Source organism: Conger conger, chromosome 7, assembly GCF_963514075.1.
Source record: "Conger conger chromosome 7, fConCon1.1, whole genome shotgun sequence".
NCBI lineage: Eukaryota > Metazoa > Chordata > Actinopteri > Anguilliformes > Congridae > Conger > Conger conger.
The window spans coordinates 16,812,389-16,834,053 of record NC_083766.1 but is presented as its reverse complement, the minus strand read 5'-3'; the positions used below and the strand labels follow the sequence as shown (position 1 = coordinate 16,834,053).

Genomic DNA, 21,665 nt, shown 5'->3' with positions numbered 1-21,665 from the left:
TCAAACTGGGCTCCCCCGCATCCCCCCCAGTTGAGCAGATTGTGTCTGTATTCCACGCTGCTTCCAAACAAAAGGCATGGGACCATTTCTCCAAAGCCCAGCGCAAGAACCTGGACGTGTGGCGCAAGCAAGCCGAGGTGGGTCTCTTTTGTTGCTTTCTCCTCCCCACCCCAACTTTCCCCAAAGTTCTCTTCATTTGATACAGTAAGAGTCTCCTTCTGCACATCGTTCCGTTTGTTCTGCTCCCTACACTTTCCTCTGACCACCCCCCCGCCCTCTTTCCCCGAAATCTCTCCACCCCTGACCCATCCCTCCATCCCTCCCCCTCAAATTTCTCCATCTCTGACCACCCCCCTCCCCACCTGTCTTCTCTGGAGTTCATCGCCTCTCGCCTCAACAGAACATTTGAATTGTGGTGGAGCAGGGAGTTGGTAACACTCAAGAGAAGTGCAGTGTGCGGGTGCTAATCACTGGGGACTGCACGTTCTCCTGTAGAAGGTAACTCAACAACTCTAATGGGGTTCCCGAAGATGGCAGTAGAAAAGGTTACTAAAACTGGTAATTGGTAAATGTGCTATAGACATGTAGCGATACCAGAAACTTCTTGATCACAAAGCCATAGCCAGGTTACAGTTTCGCATTCCTCAATGGTGGCCCATTATACGATCTAACCAATCAAATTTTAAGCTGCCACATTTAACATACACAAACCTGTCCACAGGTTCCATTGGTTGTATTTCTTTCATTACTCATTGTTGACACCATCAGTCATTTCTTTTTTCGCATAATTATTATGGCTGTCAGTGAGTATAATTGGCTACAAACCTCTCAGCCGGGTAAATATGATCTTTTGTTTTCAATGAAGTGCCTAATCTCTATTTCATACACAGGTAAAGCAGAGCTTTACAGAATGTTATTGAGTCAGGAGTGTTTGTTTGAATTAAGGACAGGTGACCGACGAGCATGTGAAGGACCTGTGGTGTGAAGTTTTAACAGGTTGGTTACAAAGCTACCGTTCACTCTGAATCGCCGCTGATGTCTTCAGACTGTTGTTAAAGGGTGAGAGATATGTCTGAAGTGATGCCTTTCTTATGTCCATTTCAAAGAGATACTCGAACAGTGGTCGTGTTAACACATGATTCTGTGTTTGTATGCTGAACATAAATGCAGGAAAAAATTCATTGCAATTGTATGCATTCTACAAACAGATATTCAGAGGTTTTTTGTTTTGTTTCTAAACAGGCGGTGACCCAGACTTGAACCACAACAAACCACTTGAACTGTTTCATTGAGCTTATTGTCTTTCGGTGTCTAGCCTTAGTTGTTTATTAATCATTATATTTACATCGCCATAGTGGCGTTGCAAGATTCAAAGTGATAGCATTTTATTTGAAGTCGATTACGGGACGTCACCATCTAGCTAGCTTGTTCACCATGAGTAAATTAAACAGAAATTGCCCTGACGGTTTTGATCAGAACGGCAAAACACTTTTTCTTATTTCATCCCGCTTCTGTTTCAAATGTCATAATGAGATTATGAACGACATATGTTATTGTGACTTACAATACAGTTATCTTATCGGAATGTTAACTAATTGGCATCTCCCAAGACGCAGCATTCCTTGGAGTGACGTAACTACTGTCAAAAAGTCGGTGGCCCTGTTCTGTGTAATTTATGTCTGTGGTTGGGCACAACGCGCTTTAATTATCTTACATTGGTTTAGGCCACAGGGATGTTAGCCCTTGGAGAGGAGAGTCTCTGTGATGTTTAAGTGTGACTATGCGCCCTCTGCAAAAACTCCCTTCACTTTTAATGAGTTTTGCTCAAATTATCCACAAAATCACAGTTAAGTTAAAATTATTCCATCTCTTAAAGCTTAATTGGCCTTTTCTCGGTGTAGATATTCAGAATGAACTTTTTTACAGTCCAAGTACAAGCAGCCCCATCAGAGTGAATTCCTGTGTTTTCAAAGGTACAGTTCAAGAGAGGCAAAAGAGGCCGGCACCCTAATTTTAAATTATTGTTGGTGTAGCCACTCATCATGATGCTCATTACCACAGCTGTTCTTTAATGGTCATTATTGAATATTATTTGCCAAACGTGTCCTCCAGAGAGGGACGAGTTGAACGTGATGGTGCGATGGCAGATGTTCCTGTCCTTGGGATCACTTTTGCACTGATCCGTGATACACCGGCAGCTGTGTCACCCACAAAGCTTGATTAAAACTTGGTGCTGTGGTGGTCAGTAGAGCCGCCTGCATAACCTCTCAATTAAAGAGAAAACACCTGGCACTGGCTGTAGAAGTCCTCAGTGTTATTGAACCCCCGAGACCTCCCTCAGCTTGGTCATTTCATTTAAAGTGTTTTTCTCTTTTGTGTGATCTAAATGTATATTCCCACCGCTGTTAGCAAGGGAATTTAGAAGAAAATGACTTTGCTCTGCATTTCATGACTTAAAAACACCTCGATCATTGAGGCAGACAGCCCTTGGTTTTTCTTTTCTATTTCTGTACTTGAAGGGAGTGAACGTGCCTGTCCCCTGTGACATTGGCTGTGTTCGAAATTTCAGTGAAAATTAACCTGAACTGCAGTATGAGTAGTACGCGGTTGTGAACACAGCAATAGACTCAGCAAGGAACATGGCTAAAATCTGTAGCAGAACGAAGACAGTGAGTCGGAAGGGGATTGTGTCACGGTAGGCTGAGTCTGGCTGTAGGCAGGTTGGCGGAAGTTGGGGCGGGGTCGGATCTGGTGCTCGTGGGCGGATCTGGGGGCATCCTCTCTTCTTCAGTTTGTCCCTCGTGCCTGTTTCGGAGATAGGGGTCGTGACCCCAGCTCCCCTGCGGTTCAATCACCGGCCCTCAAGTCGTTGGGAGTGTAAGAGCTGCAGTGAACCGTGTTTTACAGAAGGTAAGGCAGTATAGAGGTATAGTTTTCTTTCTTTCTTAGTGATGCTGTGAAGCCTATGAGTGAACAGGTGGCTAAACTCCTAGGTAAGTCAGGTTTGGCCACCCTGCGTGCTGGCTCTGGCTGCGGTAAGTAATAGCTGTAGAGCACTGATTCAGTGCCCCCCCCCCCCATCCCCCCGTGGGCACAGTAGGCTGCCACAGACCCAGCAGGGGTTCTTGTCCTGGAAGACTCCAGCGAGGTTATTTTTTTCCCTTCGCAGAGGCCAGGCCACCATTGCGTAAGTCTTAACCCTTTCAGTCCCTAGCCCAATATGAAGTGGCTCCACCCGATTTTTGTAGGGTTTTTTTATAGGGGCTCAAAACAATAGTATAGCAGTCATTTTGATTGGCTGCAAAGGTAGAAAGTTGAGAGTGCCATGTGGTGATTTTGGTACTGAAATGGTTAAAGAGAACGCCCACATCCCTGCTGTTGCAGTGGCTTTAGCCAGGTGGCGCTGTTTGTTTATTGTGCGACCCGTTTGGCCCCAGAAGCGTGGCGGGAGATCAGACCAGACAGATGGCTGTGTTTGGGCACTGTTTCTTCCATGTTGCCAAGGATTTTTTGCTCTGACTGCGTCTGAGCACCACACGGTCGGCGCGTCCACCCGAGCTGCCGGATTTCGCACCCAGCGTAGCGGGTCTAGCATCTGTTTCCGTCTGCACGGGCCCCCGGGTTCACCCCAGGCTAACTCACTGCCTTCAGCCGTATGGGCGACAGCCGGGAGACTGCCTGTAACTGCCGTGACCCTATTGTAACGTCAGGTCGGCGAACTGTGAGCATACGGAAGGAACCAGCTACCATCCGTCTCCCCTGACCTTCCCTTTTCGGCTCGGGTTTTCCAGAGCTTTCCACTGCTGCTCCATTCCCCAACACCAATGGGGCTTTCTCCGGGCCTGAAGGGCAAGTCTTCATGCTGGTTTTTGTTCCAACCAACTGTTGTAGTTTTAGTTTGCTGACCGCTCTATAAACTGCTCTGGTTCACTCCTGTGTTTGAGCACAGTAAAATCTTCAGGATACTCTTGCAGTTTGTGGCTGTAGCTGGTGCAAATGTCAAGATATGATTAAGAGCAGAAGTTGGCACAAAATCCCTAAATGGTTTAGCCCTTGTTGTGCGCCCCTGCGGTGGCATATGCCTCTTACCTTTGACTTCAGTCGAATGCGAGTGTTCATTTCCTTCATCACAGAATCAATTTGGCCTGCTCCCAACGACCGTGAAGAAAAAACTGATCCATTTAATTTACTTGTACATCAAAGTTAAGTCCAAAGGGCACCTGAATCCAGGCCAAGTTGTCGGAAAATCGGAGACCTGCAGTTGTTAAAGTGTTAAAGGCTAAAGTGTACAGGATTAGTACTAAATCTTAAGCCTCCCACTCTGCCCCCCCCTCTCCCCTCTTTTTCTGGCAGGAGATCCGCAACATCCACAACGAGGAGCTGATGGGCATCCGCAGGGAAGAGGAGATGGAGATGTCGGACGACGACATGGAGGACGTTTCCGAGAGCAAGGACTCTGAGGACTCAGGTACTGCGGCAAGAGACTAAACGCATCCCGCAGTGCGTTTATCGCAACCGTGACCCCACCCCACTTCAAAGACGCGTCCCGCCAAGTCCCCCGAGGTTCTTTTTAAACAAGGCATCAGACTCGCTAAACAGATAAGTTTTGTAATTAGGTGGATTTACGAGATCTGACTCCGGCTCTTGATTGTGCGTGGCCGTAAAGCAAGGGGACCTGGAAGGAAACCGAGGCTGATTTGTTCTGTCTTCAAAATGGTGGGAATAAGTCAATGGCAAGCACCTGCCGAGACAGTTTAATTGCCTCCCGCTCTGCTGTTTTCATCGCCGGAGCGGAGAGCACTTTCTCCGCCGCCCACTCGTAAAAGGCGAGGGCTCCCAGCCCCGGAGCTAATCTAACGGCTCCTCGGTCTCCTGCCCCGCGCTACGGGGGCGCCCAATGTCAGATGGAGCCATCTGCACGGGGTTTAATGGGGCTTAGCAAATGGCTCTCCTCCCCGAAGGTCCAAAGTCAAAGCAATTTGGAGGGTTTGCCGGTGCCGACGAGACCGTTTCCGACGCTAACGTTAGCGTAGGCCGTCTCGTAGCACCGGGAGCGCCACCTGCCGGAGGTCTGTTAGGACCCACCACTCAGACCAGGTGTAGGTGGGCAAGGAGGAAATGGCTGCACATACAGTGGCTTCAGGAAGTATTCAGACCCCTTCACTTTTTGCACACTGTGTTTAATTGACTTACGGTTTTAGATTTTTAATGAATTAGTAAAAATTTCTAAAAACATGTTTTCACTTTGTCATTATAGGTTATTTCTGTGTAGATTGGTTTCATCCATGTATAATTACATCTACAACACAAACAGGTGTGCAAAAAGTGAGGGCGACTGAGTACTGAAGCCTCTGTAATAGCCGCACAATTGGTTTCGTTGCCTTTACCACAGACTCCAAATCTCCCCAAACTGAATGAGCTTGCATGCATGAATACACATTTGTATACATGCGTGCTCCACACACTTACGCTTGTACGTACATATACACACTCTGCTAGGCGCAGGTTAACGAGCCTCTCTGCAGTCCGGATGAACGGGTTTTGGAAAGGCCCTGGGAGCCGTCTCCAGCACAGATGGCGGAAGGCTGGACGTCACAGTGCCCCAAGCGCCACGCCCCTTAAACGCCCCCTCCCGTGGCCCCGCCCGGCCTTGCCTCCTCATCCCCGCGCGCCCGTCCCTGACGCTACACCGCGTCTCATTGCCATGCAAATGAGATGCAGATGCATTCGTTGGTTTACCAGGTTTCCCCCGCGCAAGCTCGTTTTCGCTGGCGGCCCCGGTTATTAAAAGAAGGGGATAATGATCGCGTTCGGGGGGGGGGGGGGGGGCGTCAGCCGCTTGAAGGGAAGACGGGGAGAGGGGAGGAGGTCGACAGCGAAGGAGGCGCCTCTTCCCTCCCTCGTATTTACCCTGACAGGTGCGCTCCACCGGGGTTAGCTCCGGAGAGCCGTGCGGGAGAGACGAGGCCTGCTTCAGAAGGCTGTCACATTTCCTTTTCATCCTGCTTTACCCTAACAGCAGCCCACGCCGCGCAGACACGGGAAAACATCCCCGGCTCAGCCCGTGAGGACACCTGCTCTCCTTGGCTTCCTTTCTTTACACCTTCTTGAAAGCCAATTAATGACAGCAGGGTGGCTTCTCCTGACAATTGATACACCGCGGCGGACAAATGGAGTGTTTCTTCTCCCCCCGTCCCCGTCCCCGTCCCCCCCCATCCCACCCCGGCTGGATCTTTGTGCTGCCGCGGTCGATATAACAACCTGTCACGTCGCCGACGGCAACAGACAAGGCTTCCGTGAGCAGCTCCCCCCCCCCCCCCCCCCCCCCCCCCGACACAAGATGCATCTCCCGGCATTCACGACCGTGGTTAAACCGTTAAACCGCTCGTAACCCTTGATACGCTCATACACCGAGGACGCCCTCTTGAGATGGCAGAAAGACTTCCGGTGCATGACTGAAGAGCTTGGCTCTTATCTCACCTCAGTCACTCTCTAATGCATCGTATTACCCTCTTCCCCTCTATAGACGCTGACTTTATGATCAAGAAACCCCCCACCAGGCATTAGAACGGCTAATGATTTTTAATTTGTTTCTAATGAAATTTATGGCTGGAAACATTAGCTGAGATTCTCCGTGGCTCTGCCTTTTTCTAATGCGTTTCAATGCAAATGGGGCCCTAATTTAACGTCTCCCCATTTCCCTCACTGAAAAGGTCCCTGTTACATAAATTTAATTACAGCTCGGGCAATAACGCACACGGCACATTAAACCGGCGTGAAGTGAAGTTTTAACTGTTTTATTTAATCTTTGCTAATTGGTGTGATTACCTGCATGTATGAATGACTTAAATGAGCTGATAAATAACTGTTCTGATAAGGCCTTCATTGCTCAGTGCTCAAGGTGGAGTGTTTTTTTGCGGGGGGGTTTCTCCTTCTTCTCACCCTCTCCCTCTGTTCACTTATTATTCCACTTATCCTATCTCCCTCCCTCTCCTACCTTTATTCCCTCTCTCCCTCTCTCCACCACCCTCTCTCTCTCATCCTTACTCTCCCTCCCTCTTCCACCCTCTCTCCATCCTCTGTCTCTCTCCCCCTCTCCCACATCCTCTCTCCATCCTCACTCTCTTCCACCCTCTCTCCATCCTCCGTCTCTCTCCCCCTCTCCCACATCCTCTCTCCATCCTCACTCTCTCCCTCCCACTTCCACCCTCTCTCCTCCCTCCCTCTCTCTGTCTCTCCCTCTCCCCCCTCCCTCCCTCTCTCCCCGGGTGGCAGGCCCTGCGGCCCAGGTGGAGGCTCTGAAGGAGGAGAACGACAGCCTGCGCTGTCAGCTGGACGCGTACAGGAACGAGGTGGAGCTGCTGAAGCAGGAGCAGGGCAAGGTCCAGCCGCAGCACAGCGAGGAGGACGCCACCCGCCAGCAGCAGCTCAGCTTCCTGCAGCAGGCCCTGCAGGGCATGCAGAAGGTGCGCGGGGGCTAGAGCCCGCACAGACACAAGCTACAGTCAGACACCTACACGAGCTACAGTCAGACACCTACACAAGCTACAGTCAGACACCTACACGAGCTACAGTCAGACACCTACACGAGCTACTCTGACACCTACACGAGCTACAGTCAGACACCTACACGAGCTACAGTCAGACACCTACACGAGCTACAGTCAGACACCTACACGAGCTACAGTCAGACACCTACACGAGCTACTCTGACACCTACACGAGCTACAGTCAGACACCTACACGAGCTACAGTCAGACACCTACACGAGCTACAGTCAGACACCTACACGAGCTACAGTCAGACACCTACACGAGCTACAGTCAGACACCTACACGAGCTACAGTCAGACACCTACACGAGCTACAGTCAGACACCTACACGAGCTACAGTCAGACACCTACACGAGCTACAGTCAGACACCTACACAAGCTACTCTGACACCTACACGAGCTACGCTCAGACACCTACACGAGCACACATTCACACACTCACAGGCACACATGTACACGAATCCACACTCGCAAGCACACACTCACGGACGCACAGGTGTACACGTTCACCGGCTCAGAAGCACACACACTGACAGGTGCATGCGTGCACACCGGTGCACACTCACCAAACTCCACAGTCTGGAGGTCTGGAAGGGCCGCAGAGCTCCGTCCCGGGACAGATGGTGACAGAACGCCGAGCCCTGTAAACGCAAAACCAATCTGCGAGTTTCCAAAACATTGCACGTGAAATGGCCGTCTGCGGAAAATGTTTTACACAAACCACGGACCATTTCCTCTCCACACAGAGTCAGGAGGGCCCTTTGGCCGGCCGGGTGTGACCTGCTGGCCTCGTTACCCCGCTCCGAGGTAGAGCGTAGGCAGGAGTTATGATTTCCTGCCTACGCTGAGAGTAATGAGGCCATAACCGGAGTGAACGCACCAAACGGTGAAAAGACCGGGGACCAGACACTGCCGTGTCGACAGCTGAATAAGACTTACCGCCAGACGCGGTCACGCTCCCCGCCGTGTGGCGGAATAACCAGCACGTCTCCTCCGCTCGCGCCTCCTCGATTAGACGAGATTACTCCGTCACGCTCCGCGTGGTCATTGTCACTGCGAAGCGCGTTGAGCTTCCCCGCGCTTCTTGCCGATTGCGATCCCGTTCTTTTAGTTAGCGAATTTGAATTAGGCTAAGCTATCTCCAAAACGAGCCGTTTCTCTGGCTGCTCCTGGCAAAAGCTTTCTTTCTTACATTCTTTCTTTCTGGGCAGGGTTGTGATAAAGCCTTAGTCTATGAGAACATGCGAGAGCTATTCATGGGACACGCAGCTTTATTAAAAGATGAAAAGGATGCATGGGCGCGTTCCATCGCCCTCGGCTCATATAATCTTGTTTCCCCTCTTATTTGATTGTAGCGGATGCAGAGCCGAAGCCCGGGCTTGTGATAAACAGGGCTCTGTGCCGTGCCTTCAGACACCGCGTCCTCGCTGGGTGCCTGGAGGTGCGCTACGGCAGGCCGTGAACCTCGCAGTCAGTATCAAATAAAGAATATGAGAGCTACGCTGCATCTTATGAATTTTCTGAAACCGGCCCCCGCTGAGATAAGGAAAACATATGAAAGCGAAGTTCTTTGTTTTGCTTCTTTTTTTTTTTTTTCTTTCCTTTTCATAAAGCCTTATCTGTCAATAATGAGATCAGCTATTCTGGTAAAATAAGAAGGAAGCCTGTTATGTGGATTGGTGCCTCTGGGAGATATGTGGGCAGGGGGTTTATTAGACTTTGGGGTCTTAGTGGTTGATATCTGGGACTGGTTGTGATCTTGGACTAGCAGAGTGGAGAGAAGTGTTTAGGCACTTCCTGTCTTTTGGGTTCAGAATCTGGTACTGAGGCACTTCCAGTCTGTTGGCTCAGAATCTGGTGCTGAGGCACTTCCTGTCTGTAGGCTCAGAATATTGTGCTGAGGCACTTCCTGTCTGCTTGCAGCAACTGCTGAAGATCCGAGAGGAGCTGAAGCAGCGGGAGGCGGAGCTGGAGAAGAGCTCGGAGGAGAAGCAGCAGCTGGAGACTCAGGTGCAGAGCCTGCAGGAGAAAACGTTGGTCTTTCCCCCAACACTCCCGCCCCAGGTCAGTGTCATACGTCAGAAACATCCTCACACTGCCTCACTCCCCCTCCAAACGTCTGCCAAGGTGCCCTTCTACCTGAAACACACCCACCTTGGGTCTTGTGCAAAGCGCCCTCCCCCTCTGAAAATTCAATAGGTTGTTTCGAGAAGGTAGAAACTACTGACTTTGTAAGGTACCACCTGTTCCCAACCTCTGTGTTAACAAACGCATTTAGAATGGTGGGAATTCTGCAGTTCTTAATGTTTATAACTTTAATAGTGGTGTACATACTAATACAAAATATGTATCCCTTATTGACTGGAATCTCTTATTTATATTGTGGTAGCCTCCTACAGTACAATTTTGTTGCTTAGAATCAGGCCAACTGTAAAAATCATTAATTCTGCTCGGAGGCATCTTTTATTATGATAAATCTCTTCAGTTACCTGAAGTCAACGTTTTTAATGAATGGAACATCTCACTAATTTTAGTTTGATGCTTAGAGTTTTGCAGCAGTGTTAATTAGGAGGTTGATATTTTATGATTTTTATTTACGCCTGTTGAATTGAACAGTTATTCCATAACTCTGATTTTCACTTGCCTGAAGCTCTACTGTATTTTTATCTACATAAGCAGTGAATCATCATCGGTGCAGTAATCTCTCTTGTGCTTATCATTCAATGAAGCAGATCCCTGACCTTTGCTTGCATTGTGTTTGCTTGCAGGTCTAGCAAGTAGCCACCCGACTGTCTTTTCCTGTACACGCACGCACACATTCACTCCCTTGCTCTCACGTGTGCCTGTGCACAGACTGAGCATACACACACACACACACACACACACACACACACACACACAGGCACAGACTACACACACTGAGACACAGACACACACACACACACACACACACAGAGGCACACACATACACTCTCACGTGTGCCTGTGCACAGACTACACACACTGAGACACACACACACACACAGAGGCACATACACTCTCTCGCTCGTGTGCCTGTGCAGACTGCACACACATACACAAACGCGCGCACCCACACCCACGCCCACGCACGCACGCACGCACGCACGCACGCACGCACACACACACACATTCTTTCTGACAGGTTTGAGTGAGAAGGGGGGCTGCTGGCACTTAATGGATGGCAGCTTCGCCCTAGTCATTATTTCTGAATTACGTGGGCGAGCGGTGCTCCCTGCCACACGGCAGAAGAAGGCCGGCGAGGCTGGGAAATGATGGCTCTGAAACCGAGCCAGCGTCTGCGTGCCACATTTGTGTCTTTTGAGAGCCCGAAATAAACACCTATCCCATAAAAGCGCTGTTTACTGCGCACGCTCCGTCTCCGAGCTCACTTCCATAAGAGCTGTCATTCATTTAGAGCAGAATCCGTTTCTGGATCCCATGCTATTGAAGATGCACCGGAAGACTGGACATCTGTCCCTATATAAACTGTTTTACTGTGGTGTAAGTGACAGATAAACTAGCATTGGTGTTTATAGGCAATTTGATAGTTGGTGGCATTCCTCTGCGCCCCTGGTTGCACTATTCGCAGAACACTCATTAAAGCCTCCTTCACGCTGCGTTCCTATAATCCACATGGTAGTCAGATAAAATGCTATTATCTTACAGAAACTGCCAGCCAGGGAGATGGGGTCTAGATTACTAAATCCGGCATGGTGAAAAAGGCTCTTGCGGAGTTATGTGGACAACCCGTATCTGATTTGCAGTCACATTAAAATGAAATTGACTTAAGCGATTATAAAATATTAGAAAAATATAGCATCAGATATTTGGTGCCTTGCCACGTCCAACTATTTTCATTTCTTTTTTTGTAAAGAAATTAACTTTTTTAGCTCCCAGTATATTATAGTGATAGTTGATTTTGTGGGGTTTTTTGTTGTAATGTCATTCAGTTTTTCATGTGCAATGAGGGATATTTTAGATACCATGGTTTCTGACCATCTGACTGCTGGTATAGGGGTATTCTTGCTTCCTGAGGGTGAAGCAAGAAAATACACTAATAAATTACTGTCATTTGTCCATAGTGATTTGTAGTGTAGGAAAACATGCATTTATGTTGTTTATACAAGTAATTGTGCCGGACCTGGCAAACAATATTCCCAAAGCAGCAAATACATATCTAATGAAAATTAACAGTGCTAAGGAACCAATTGTAATCAAAACTCGGAATGTGTAAAGATTGATATACAATATATACTACAGCACTTGGTACAGCGACATCACGTCACAGGAAGCATATCATTGCAGTTCAGTCTGCTTTTTTGTAATTCCACAAAAGATAACAAGTAAAATATGACAAGTACACAAATGCTATTATGCTGAAATATATTTCAGTTCCAGTGTATGTTTTTGATCAGACCGTTTTTGTGATGAGGACATTTTTTTGGTACTTGCATGCGCTTCTGACAACCGGCCAACTTCACAATGGTGCGTATTCGGGGATTCCGGCTTTGCCGTTTAATTTAGGAAGTGGGCTCTCTTCCAGCCAGACGCTGTTTAAAATTGGTCTTTTAATAAAAGGCCAAGCGAAAACCTCAATGTGCCCTGCAGATTACCAAGTACCAACACAAGCTCAGTTGCCTTCTGTCTCCTATGAATGAAATAGAGCCCGCGCGTGACTGCGCTGTGACAATTCCTTCGCGCCACCCACGCGAAAGTTTTCCTTCGGTTCGACATTTCCATGTTTCCCCAGTAACTTCAGCGGCTGCCGCTGTGTGGATTAGCCTTTCGTTCAGTGCGAGGGAAAATTAGTCTCGCAGTTTTGTATCGTATTTAGAATAAATGAATGCGACTCGTTTGGACGGGAATCAAATGCCTCGCAAACGCAAGGAGAAGACCGACGTTGCCAATTTGCCATCTTTGCCAATTTAACTCTGAAACCCATCTAACGCAAAGCCGTCTGTTTCCTGTGGGGCGGATGTTCCTCCGACAGATTTACATTTCCAGGCCTTATGGTCGGATGATGCTTTATTATTTCAATCAATAGAGTGGCAAATTGTAAATCCCTAACTTAATGATGGTTGGCTTTGATGAAATGTACACAACAAAATGAACTTTGTCACAATGTATCAGGAATCGGTTTTAAATATATAAATGAAAGCTCCAGTGCACATTTAAATTACAGGGTGTAAAGATGTAATTACGTTCTGTTCAGATGTAATTAATTAAACAGTGATTTGCGTAAGTAAGGAATTGCAGGGTCTGTGTTGTTCCATAGCTTTTATGTCTCATCTTGTGCTTTATTCTCAGACTCCCGTGACATCATTTTTAAAGCTCTGTCACTGCTTTTCTCATTAAAATAAAATATTGTTATTTGCATTTTTTCAGAACATCTACTGCCCACTTGTTCAAATTTATCTCACTGCAACAGAAGGTTCAAAATGGTATTTTAAAAGCATTGATCGATTTATATATATTTTTTATTTTTATTTTTTTGCCATAACAGTATCTGGTGATAGACTGCAATTTACTTCTCAGACAGTCTCTGGAAGGTGCCATTGTCTCAGCAGCAATGAATATAGGTTGCTGACTATTTTATTTTTACCCTCAGTTGAAGGCAATGCTTGGGCTTCTGGCCTGCACAACCACATTTATATCTAGTGGCAGCAGCTTGTGAATGAAATCATTTTTCAATACAGTAGGAAAAACAGCAATGCGTATGTATGTATGTATGTATGTATGTATGTATGTATGTATGTATGTATGTATGTGTGTGTGTGTGTCTGTGTCTGTGTACCTGTCTTTGTGCACGTGTGTGCTACTACATGTGTGTGCGTGTGCCCAACGCACAATATCATGTCTCACTCACTGCTCCCCTATTGTTTTTCCTTCAGCTGGAGTCAGCAGAGCAGCCTCAGGATGATAAATGCATTGAGGAAAGCACCGCTCAAGCCAATGTAAGTTTGTGCGGAAGGGCTGGGTCACCCTTTCTCCCCACCTCACTACACCTTCCCCCTCCCCCACCCGCTCTTACCACTCAGTCAGGCCAGTTCTGCACAGGAAGATGAACTCACACCGCCCCGCTCGGGCTGGAAAACGATGCCCCATGCCACCTGACGTTCCTGGGGCGGGGGTGGAGGCGGGGGCAGAGGCAGAGGCAGAGGTAGAGCTGTCGGCTGTAGACCCCTCGGAACCCCCAGCTTGCAGCCCAGCGTGAGCCTGCCGGACCCCCTGCCGGCTTGTCAAGAGGCGGCGGCAAACAAACCACTTGATCATTAGCGCTGCTAACAGTCAGGGTTCTTCAGATGTTCCGTTTCCTCCCGTTTCCATGGAGGCGAGAGGGATTGCCGAAGGCTCCCTTTCTTTTATCTTTGCTCCCCTCTCCTCGTTTGCTCTCATCAGCGCTCGGTCGTTTGTGAGCGGTAATGATTCGACCGCGAGCGTCGTTTCCCGGTCCTCAGCATTTTTCCTGCTCTCTTGATGATGTTTTTATATGAACACAGAACAGGTGTAATTGAGGTCTATCAGTCAGGTGTGAAGTGTACACAGTCCCTTGGATGAAGGTTTGCCATTATGAATGTTTCGCAACTTTTCCACCCACACGAAGAGTACACTCGCAAGCACAGCACGTTCTTTACGGAAGTTTAATATTGTCATATCCTTTCACTGCGTATGTATTTGTGCTTTCTCATCTCCAGACTGCGGTGGATGCCTCTGGACTAAAAGCTGTAGTTGTGCAGGAATTGTCCGTGCCGACGGTGCTATCCTGCACGCAGGAGAAGGAGAGTCCCCCCGAGGTGGCCCCCGCCAGCCCCATCCAATCAGAAAGAGAGGCCTTGCTTGTGGGTAAGTGGAGGGAGGTGGGCGCGGGGGGTTTGTGGGGATTGGAGACGGGCAATAGGAAAGCGAGTTTGTTGATGCGACAGGTGGTATATTGCCGCAGGAAAGATAACATTCGGAATCTGTGTCTCTCCCCAGCTTCATTACTTCATTGCCCTTTCGGTAAGAGCGCACATTCCATTATTTCTTATCCTCCCCGTGCTGTTTCACATATGCTAATTGCCGGGCCAAAGGAGCCCTCCGTCACCTCGGGATTCTTAATGGCGTTTGGCTGCCTGCCGGTGCACAGACCGCGGCCCAGCTCAGTTTCGGCGCCCCCGTTCAGGGAGCGGTTACCACAGTGCAGCCGTCCGTCTTCCGCCCGTGAGGGGGACTGCCGGGGCGGCTAATCACGACCACGCGGGTTCCGTGTTCGAGGAACCGCAAGAAGACGACCGACAGTAGGCCTTGCTCGGTGGCAGCAACAAACGTGTGCCCGCTGACGCCAAACTGGCGTAGTCAGTTTCAAAAAAAGTGTGTAGTTGTGGGGTGAGAGCTGATTACATGGCAGAGTGCTTCTAGTGATTAGCTGAGAGACGGTTAGCTAGCTAATGGGCTACTTCTGCAGAACACGCCGACTCTCGACCGTCAAGGAGAGGAGATGGGCACTCGGTTCCCCCCCGGGCGTACTTAGCGGGACGTCTCGTTTCGAGCCGGTTGGGAAATCAAAGTTGGTTTTACGAGAGAAGTTCCGGCTCAAACCGGCCGACCCCGGACTGAACTCTCCAGAGGTGCGGGGGCAGAGTGCCACGCAATGCAGTGGCTCTTCACTAAGTAAGCTAGGCGAGACGCACACGGCCCCAGCCCAAAAGCTCAGCACATTTGTTTTAATAAGCTAGAGTGGAAGCATGAGGACTTACAGCGAATGAGCAGTAATTAAGCTCTCCTCTTAATGGGCTGGATCTGAGGAGGTGAGAACATTATCCGGTAATGACAACTGGTTCAGAAACTTCAGACACCTCACATTTTTTTGCAGCCTGGCCAGATAGAGCCTGATTGGACCCCAGAATCCATTAATTCAAGCACTCCATTGATTTGTTAGTCCATAATTACAAGAGGACTTTGCAGGGTTTCTGTACCGAGAGCGGCTTATAATTATCTGGAATAGAGTAAACGAACAACAGGGAACCGCATGCACTCGGTAATTGTATAAAAAAAATATATCCCCTGCTGTCTGTATTTCTATATGCTGTACGGGAAGTTTTGTGGTTTATTATGATTTGCATCAGAAATTAGTCCCGGATCATGCTGATACTCGAAGGGGAATGTAAATTGTTTCAGTATTTGCCTCACTGCAAGTACCAAAGTGTCTTCACAAGTATTTTAGTTTTATATTCATACTTAAAATCTTACTTATTTTGCTATATAAGACTAAACACTTAAAATAAATAGGCTTGTGATGACTTAAAATCTTAACTCACTTGTCAAGACGGACATTTTTTGTAGTGCTGCGGGGATGAACAGTTTTCACCGTTTCTCTCCTCAGGTATCATCTCCACCTTCCTCCACGTGCACCCGTTCGGAGCCAGCATCGAGTACATCTGCTCATACTTACAGTGCATGGACAGCAAGGTACAGCTCTGCTCTGTCTGAGCCCCCTGGGCCTCGCACAGTCAACCAGACCCAGATTAAACATCCACACAAGCGCAACGTACACTACCCTGGGTCTCGCGCCAAATGTACTAGCAGAACTGCTCGTTTCACCTGACAGGAGAAAGCGGCTTAACGTCAACGTCCATGCCCTCCCCGTCCTGGCGCTTTCAGTCCCATGTGGCATTGCGTGTGTGCTGTGTCCCTTGTTGTATGCCAGTGTTGATGTAGATCTCTCTGCCTCTCACCAAGACCAGTAAGTGAGCTTCAGAATCAAAGCACAGACTTGGTCCCATGGCCACTCCCTGTCATTAGCGCTGTGATTACCAAAGTGAACTTCTCCTCCAAAACATCCTCAGAGATGCGCATCATTGCTCACGCGCCCCACCGCCGAACTGTGCCGTTCAGCACAAGCCTCCAGCCAGCGGTGCCTTTAATTTCCCATGGCGCTCCGACTTATTAGTGAAGCAGTAATACCCCGTTCCTGATGTGAGATTTTAATTAGGCTAGAAAACATGCTTAACTCAGTCGTCCCACACGGGTCAGATATGGGACCGCTTGCCCTTGCTGTATCCCGCAGATCCACACTTCGACAACCAAAGACCATTTTCAGTGTTGAGTGGGAAAGAGGCAAAGCCTGTCAACAAGCGGGTTCACCCCCCCTTCCCCCACCTGCCCCGCCAAAGGGGAAGCGCGCTAATGGATGACCTCTCTTGCAAGCCCGCTAATTGAAATTGTTCCACCGAAGACCAGACTGACTCATTTGCTTGCACAGCTAGTGAATAAAACATGAAAGTGTACAGTGTCGAGCGGTCAGTGCTTCTCCTTTGCACCTCCAGCAGAGCACAGGGCCACCTCAGACACGTTCAGTTCACCATACACAACCTCAAGATGGCTTTTGTTTTTCCATGAGTGCCCCAATTACATTTTTACCCCCTGGCACTTAATAGAGCGTATGGGCAATTCCACAGTAACTGACATTACAACTACTGGATATTTGGGTGGTAAAACCCAATACTGCTAATAGAGACCGATAAGCTGATAGAGGGTTATTTCCTCCTGTGGGTTTTAAGAGCGTACGTCAGTCTATTATGTAGCTGTATTGGATTAATCTGATGACAAACAAAAAAAATATATTTTAGCAAATGCAACGCTAGTAAGAAAAAAGTATAGACTTATACAGGAAGAACAAACGGCTTACATAGCATTGGCATTGTGGACATTGCATAGACAATTGTCTATGTTCCTTCATTGGGGACCAGTGGGTTTGTGGATTGTGACAGGTTGTGCCTAATGCTTCTAGCCTACTTAAGCTTCATGACTGGGACCCAGAAGGTTGGTGGTTGAAGTGTAGCTAGGATATGATCCGCACAGCTGTTGGGGGCCCTTAAGCGAGGCCCTTAACCCCGCATTGCTCCAAGGGGGATAGTCCCCAGCTTAGCCTCATGAACTGCAAGTCGCTTTAGATGAAAGCATCAGCTGAATCACTCATTGTGCTCCCTCCCTCAGATCAGCACCTCAGAGGTGGAGGCCCTGCTCGGACGCCTGCCCCGCACGTTCATGCAGGAGCTGACGGGCGTGGGCGCCAGCCTGGAGAAGCGCTGGAAGTTCTGCGGGTTCGAGGGGATCAAGACCGCGTAGGGGCCGGGGGAGGGACGGGCCGGCGGCGTCGAGCGCGGGGCACTTTGAATCACTCCCCTGAGCGGGGCCACAGCCCGCCGGTCTCAGACAGGAGCCGGACTTCAGAGCTCCTCGTGAGCCAGTGACTCGCGTCCGGCCCACCCGTGACCGTGCGGCAGGGTCTGGAGTTACACAGGGGGACAATCAGGGTTTGCTGTAGGTTTCTTTCATTCTTTCACGCTTTCTCTTTATCTCTTTGTACTCCTTTCCTTCCTGTTGGAAAGATGGATGTACTGTATATATACATACACTGTACGTTTCGGTTGCCAGCCGTTCAGTTGTAAGGTTGTGTTCATATGTCGAGGAAAAAAAAGACTTGTGTGAGAGAGAAAAGATTCAAAAATAAGGTTTTAATTTTTATTATATTTGTTTGCCATTTCCTTGGGAGGAGAGCGTTTTGAAGAAAACCAGGTGCAGCATATTTTATTTTTCCATATTGTGAGTTATTCTGGGACAAGGCTGCAGAGGACGTTTTCTCGGACAGCTTTGTCTTCAGGCTCAGTCTCACCTGCTTGAGCCTGGGGCCCCTACTGCTGACCAACTGCCCCAGCCACCCCACCCCTCCAGCACTATTTCTCTACCGACAAGTGGAGCACAAGCAGCACTCTGCAGGTCGGAGGCTGGCCGAGGGGACGGCCGCCATTTTGGCTCCTGTTCCCATGGAGACGCACGCTTCCTGACTAGAAAAGGAGGCTGAGGGTGCTTGGCACTGTGGTTCTCCTGAGAGAAAGAGGAGACGTTAATTGGAGGGAAGTACAGTATGACCTTTTTCCGTGCTTGGGTTATTTCCCGTTCTCTCATTCCTTTTTTTTCTGTTCGGTTCCACTGCTGTTTTAATGCTTTTCTTTATTATTTTATTGTTTTTTTCCTCCTTTGGGTCATTTATTGCTCTGAAATGTCAAATCCATTTCTTTCTCCCAGCGGGACAAGCTTCTCTGAGGTCTCATTGTGCAGAATCGCGACTGCCGCTGTGGTCAGAGGAGTGGGATAGGGCATGTTTCTTTCTGCAGGAAACGCTTTACTGGAGGTGTCTGCGATGGTGTTGAGTCATCAGCTCCCAGAGTCATCAGTTTTTAATTGGATGAAGAGAAGCTGAACTGCATGCTGGGACAGTTTTTTTTTTTTTTTGGGGGGGGGGGGGTTATATGCCTCCAGCAAGCCTGCATTCAGTGATGTAAATAAATCTGGCAGTGAAGTCACACGCAAATTTGTACAATTTCTGTCGCTCTAGGAGACCTTAGATTTGTTCCATATGATTTTCAGTTGTTGGCCATCTGTTTCCTAAGGTTATGTGTGCACTTCATTACATCCAGGTGCTTATCTCTATTTTGGCTTTCTGTAATAGCATGCTACTGTCCCCCCAGGAATTCCAATGTTTAATCCAAGTGCCCACGTCACACTTGCTGCTGGTTCTCAACTCCTCAAAAAGAAAATAGACCATTGAAGGTGGAGGGGTGTCCTTCAGACCAATGTCTGCAAAAACCCATTCACCCCCCTCATCTGCCATGTGCTTGAAAGTTGGTTTCTTCTGATACTGCCAAAGTCTATCTTGGTAACTCTGTTAATGTGTTCCTTTGTGTTAAGGTGTTTTTTCTGATTAATTCTGTCTTGTACATCCATTATGTATCAGGTGTTTCCCTTTAAATAGCCTAACCAAATACAAGGCCTTTTTTGATCGTCATATTGGAACCCCTATCACCTTGTACAGATACAGTATGCACATCATATGTTGGTTTTTCTTTCCTTGCTTGTGTTAAAAAAAGAAAAAAAAAGCTTTTTGTTGAAAATCACATGCAAATGTAGATTGTACACATGTGCAGGGTGACGTGTATGTGCAGACAAAAGCATCCTGCTTTTTTATTTTTTCCTTCCATAATGTGAAGTAAATCTGCACTGTTGAAATGCACTAAAACTAAGTGATTCTTTTAAGAAGTGCCCCCCTTTATTCATTGGCCCTCTCCAGACCATTGAGAATGTCTGTTCTACATTTAAATGCATTCTTGTGCCAGATTTACAGTTGTAGCAAGTTCAGTTATTTAATGCACAGTTACACCTAATAGTAGAAAAAACACTGGAGCACCGAATCCAACATAAATAATTGATGTCATGTAAGAAGCTTGTTTTTTAAAGAGATTTGAGCATCAAGCAAATGGACCAATTTTATCTCACTGGAGTCCTTCTGAAACGCACTCTGCTTTCTTGCATTAGTTGAATGCAAAGTTGTATGTCATCTATGGGATTCAAGTTGAATTAGAATTGACAAAATCTTGTCGGACCTAAATGATATTTCCACTGAATGAAATGGGAAATTCAGTTAGTGAATGATTTCCTGGAAGAGAGGGCCATGTGAAGGAGAGTGATCAGGAGCACTAGAACATGTCAGAACTGCAAAGTGGCAACTGATAACCAGTGAGCACCCTGGAGCCTTTAAAACCACACACATTTCTGCCGTTATGCTAATGAATTGGAGCTGAAGTGAAGGCAATGGTTCACACGTGAAATATATTTCCATTAAACTCATGGTTGATGAAATGAAGTGAATGCCGGCTGCCGCTGAAATGAGCTAATTATATGGTATCTGCAGATGCCCAGCAACAGTAGTGGGCAAGTGTATCCCCTCATGGCAAATGTTTAAACAGTGAGTGGGAACACAGAAGTTGAATCAACATTTCTGGAAAACAGTCACATACTCCCCCCATCCTCCCCATCTCCCATCCAGCAGGAGTAGATGACTACCAGCGTCCATCTGTTCACGTCGCAGCTAAGAGAAGCTGTGAAAGACGGTGGCTGTCACAATGAGGTTTGAGGTAATCAAAAGATAAATCAAGGCTTTAAAAACAGACCTTGAAGCGTAATGGAGATTTGACTTGATTCAGTTACCTCCCCCGCTGGTAAAAGTGTGTTACACTCTCAAGGTTGAAGTCTTCGCACTGCTGAACACAACTTTCTGGCAAGAGTTTAGATGTCATAAGCCTCATAAATCTTTGCATTTAGTGCCCTAAAACCACGGAATGTCAGGCCACAGTCCGAGCCAATTGCCTGTCGTGGGCAGGGTTGAATTGTTCTCCGTGTCCCAAGTATTGCTTAAAGGGACTGTGGGGATTTTCTGTCTACTGAATCGATGGGAGAGAGACCATTCATTTTGCAATTGCAGGATGAAGTACAACTGAGAAAGTTGTTTTTGTCACCATTTTCTTTTCTTGAGCATTCTACCAAAAAGACAAAAAACTATTATCTTAAATATATGCTGTCATAAAGTAATTTTAGGTTTACTTATGCGAACTAAGGTTTTGGAGTTGTTGCTGAAGTTATGTTAGGACTGCTTGAACCATAGGTTTTTTGCAATATTTCATCATATTTACATGTTTGATATGAAAACTCTTGATGCTTCTGGGCTTGTGTGCTGCTTAGCTGTTTTTAACAATTGAGTCTCATTCACCATCTCTGTAGACCCAAATCCTCTAATCTTTCAAGAGGGAAAACATATTTGTACAGAAGGTGAGCATATGTATTGTTGAAATATGTATTTTTAGAAATAAAGCTGTTTGTAGTAAAATTCCCTAATTCTCTTTTATTTATTTGTATTTTAATATTTTATTTTTCCATGAAATGCTAATTAACTTCCTTAAATCTGCATTGTGCTTCTGGAAAATGCAGATTTGTAAACATTGGATTGGTTCAAATGGAATTTGCCAATTGCTAGTTCTGTGCATCTGCTTGCACAATTGAGTCATTTGCATTGCTCATGTTGTCTCACTAATAACTAAAAGCTGCACTTATAATTGGAATGAGATGGCTGGACCTCTCTGGTTAATAATTGTATCCTTGAGCTTCAGCTAATATCCAGCTGTGTAAATGGATTGTTTATGAAAGAATGTAAGCTTTCACATTTATATTTTGATGCCTAAAATCTGAATGTGAAATCTGGCAATTTGTTACAGAAAG

General features: G+C 47.4%; 1 protein-coding gene across 5 annotated transcripts in view; it reads left to right on the top strand.

Annotated features, from left to right (window-relative positions):
* The window catches only part of LOC133132654 (ecto-NOX disulfide-thiol exchanger 2-like), a 176,142-nt gene extending 154,866 nt beyond the window's left edge, over positions 1–21,276 (top strand). For all 5 annotated transcript variants that reach the window (XM_061248249.1, XM_061248247.1, XM_061248250.1 and 2 more), the window contains 8 exons: positions 31–137; positions 4,354–4,468; positions 7,276–7,466; positions 9,477–9,617; positions 13,466–13,528; positions 14,270–14,417; positions 15,937–16,022; positions 17,550–21,276. In XM_061248249.1, coding sequence (XP_061104233.1) covers positions 31–137; positions 4,354–4,468; positions 7,276–7,466; positions 9,477–9,617; positions 13,466–13,528; positions 14,270–14,417; positions 15,937–16,022; positions 17,550–17,681 — 983 coding nt within the window. In that variant the 3' untranslated portion in view covers positions 17,682–21,276. The remainder of the gene's footprint in view (positions 1–30; positions 138–4,353; positions 4,469–7,275; positions 7,467–9,476; positions 9,618–13,465; positions 13,529–14,269; positions 14,418–15,936; positions 16,023–17,549) is intronic.
* Positions 21,277–21,665: the final 389 nt, after the last annotated feature.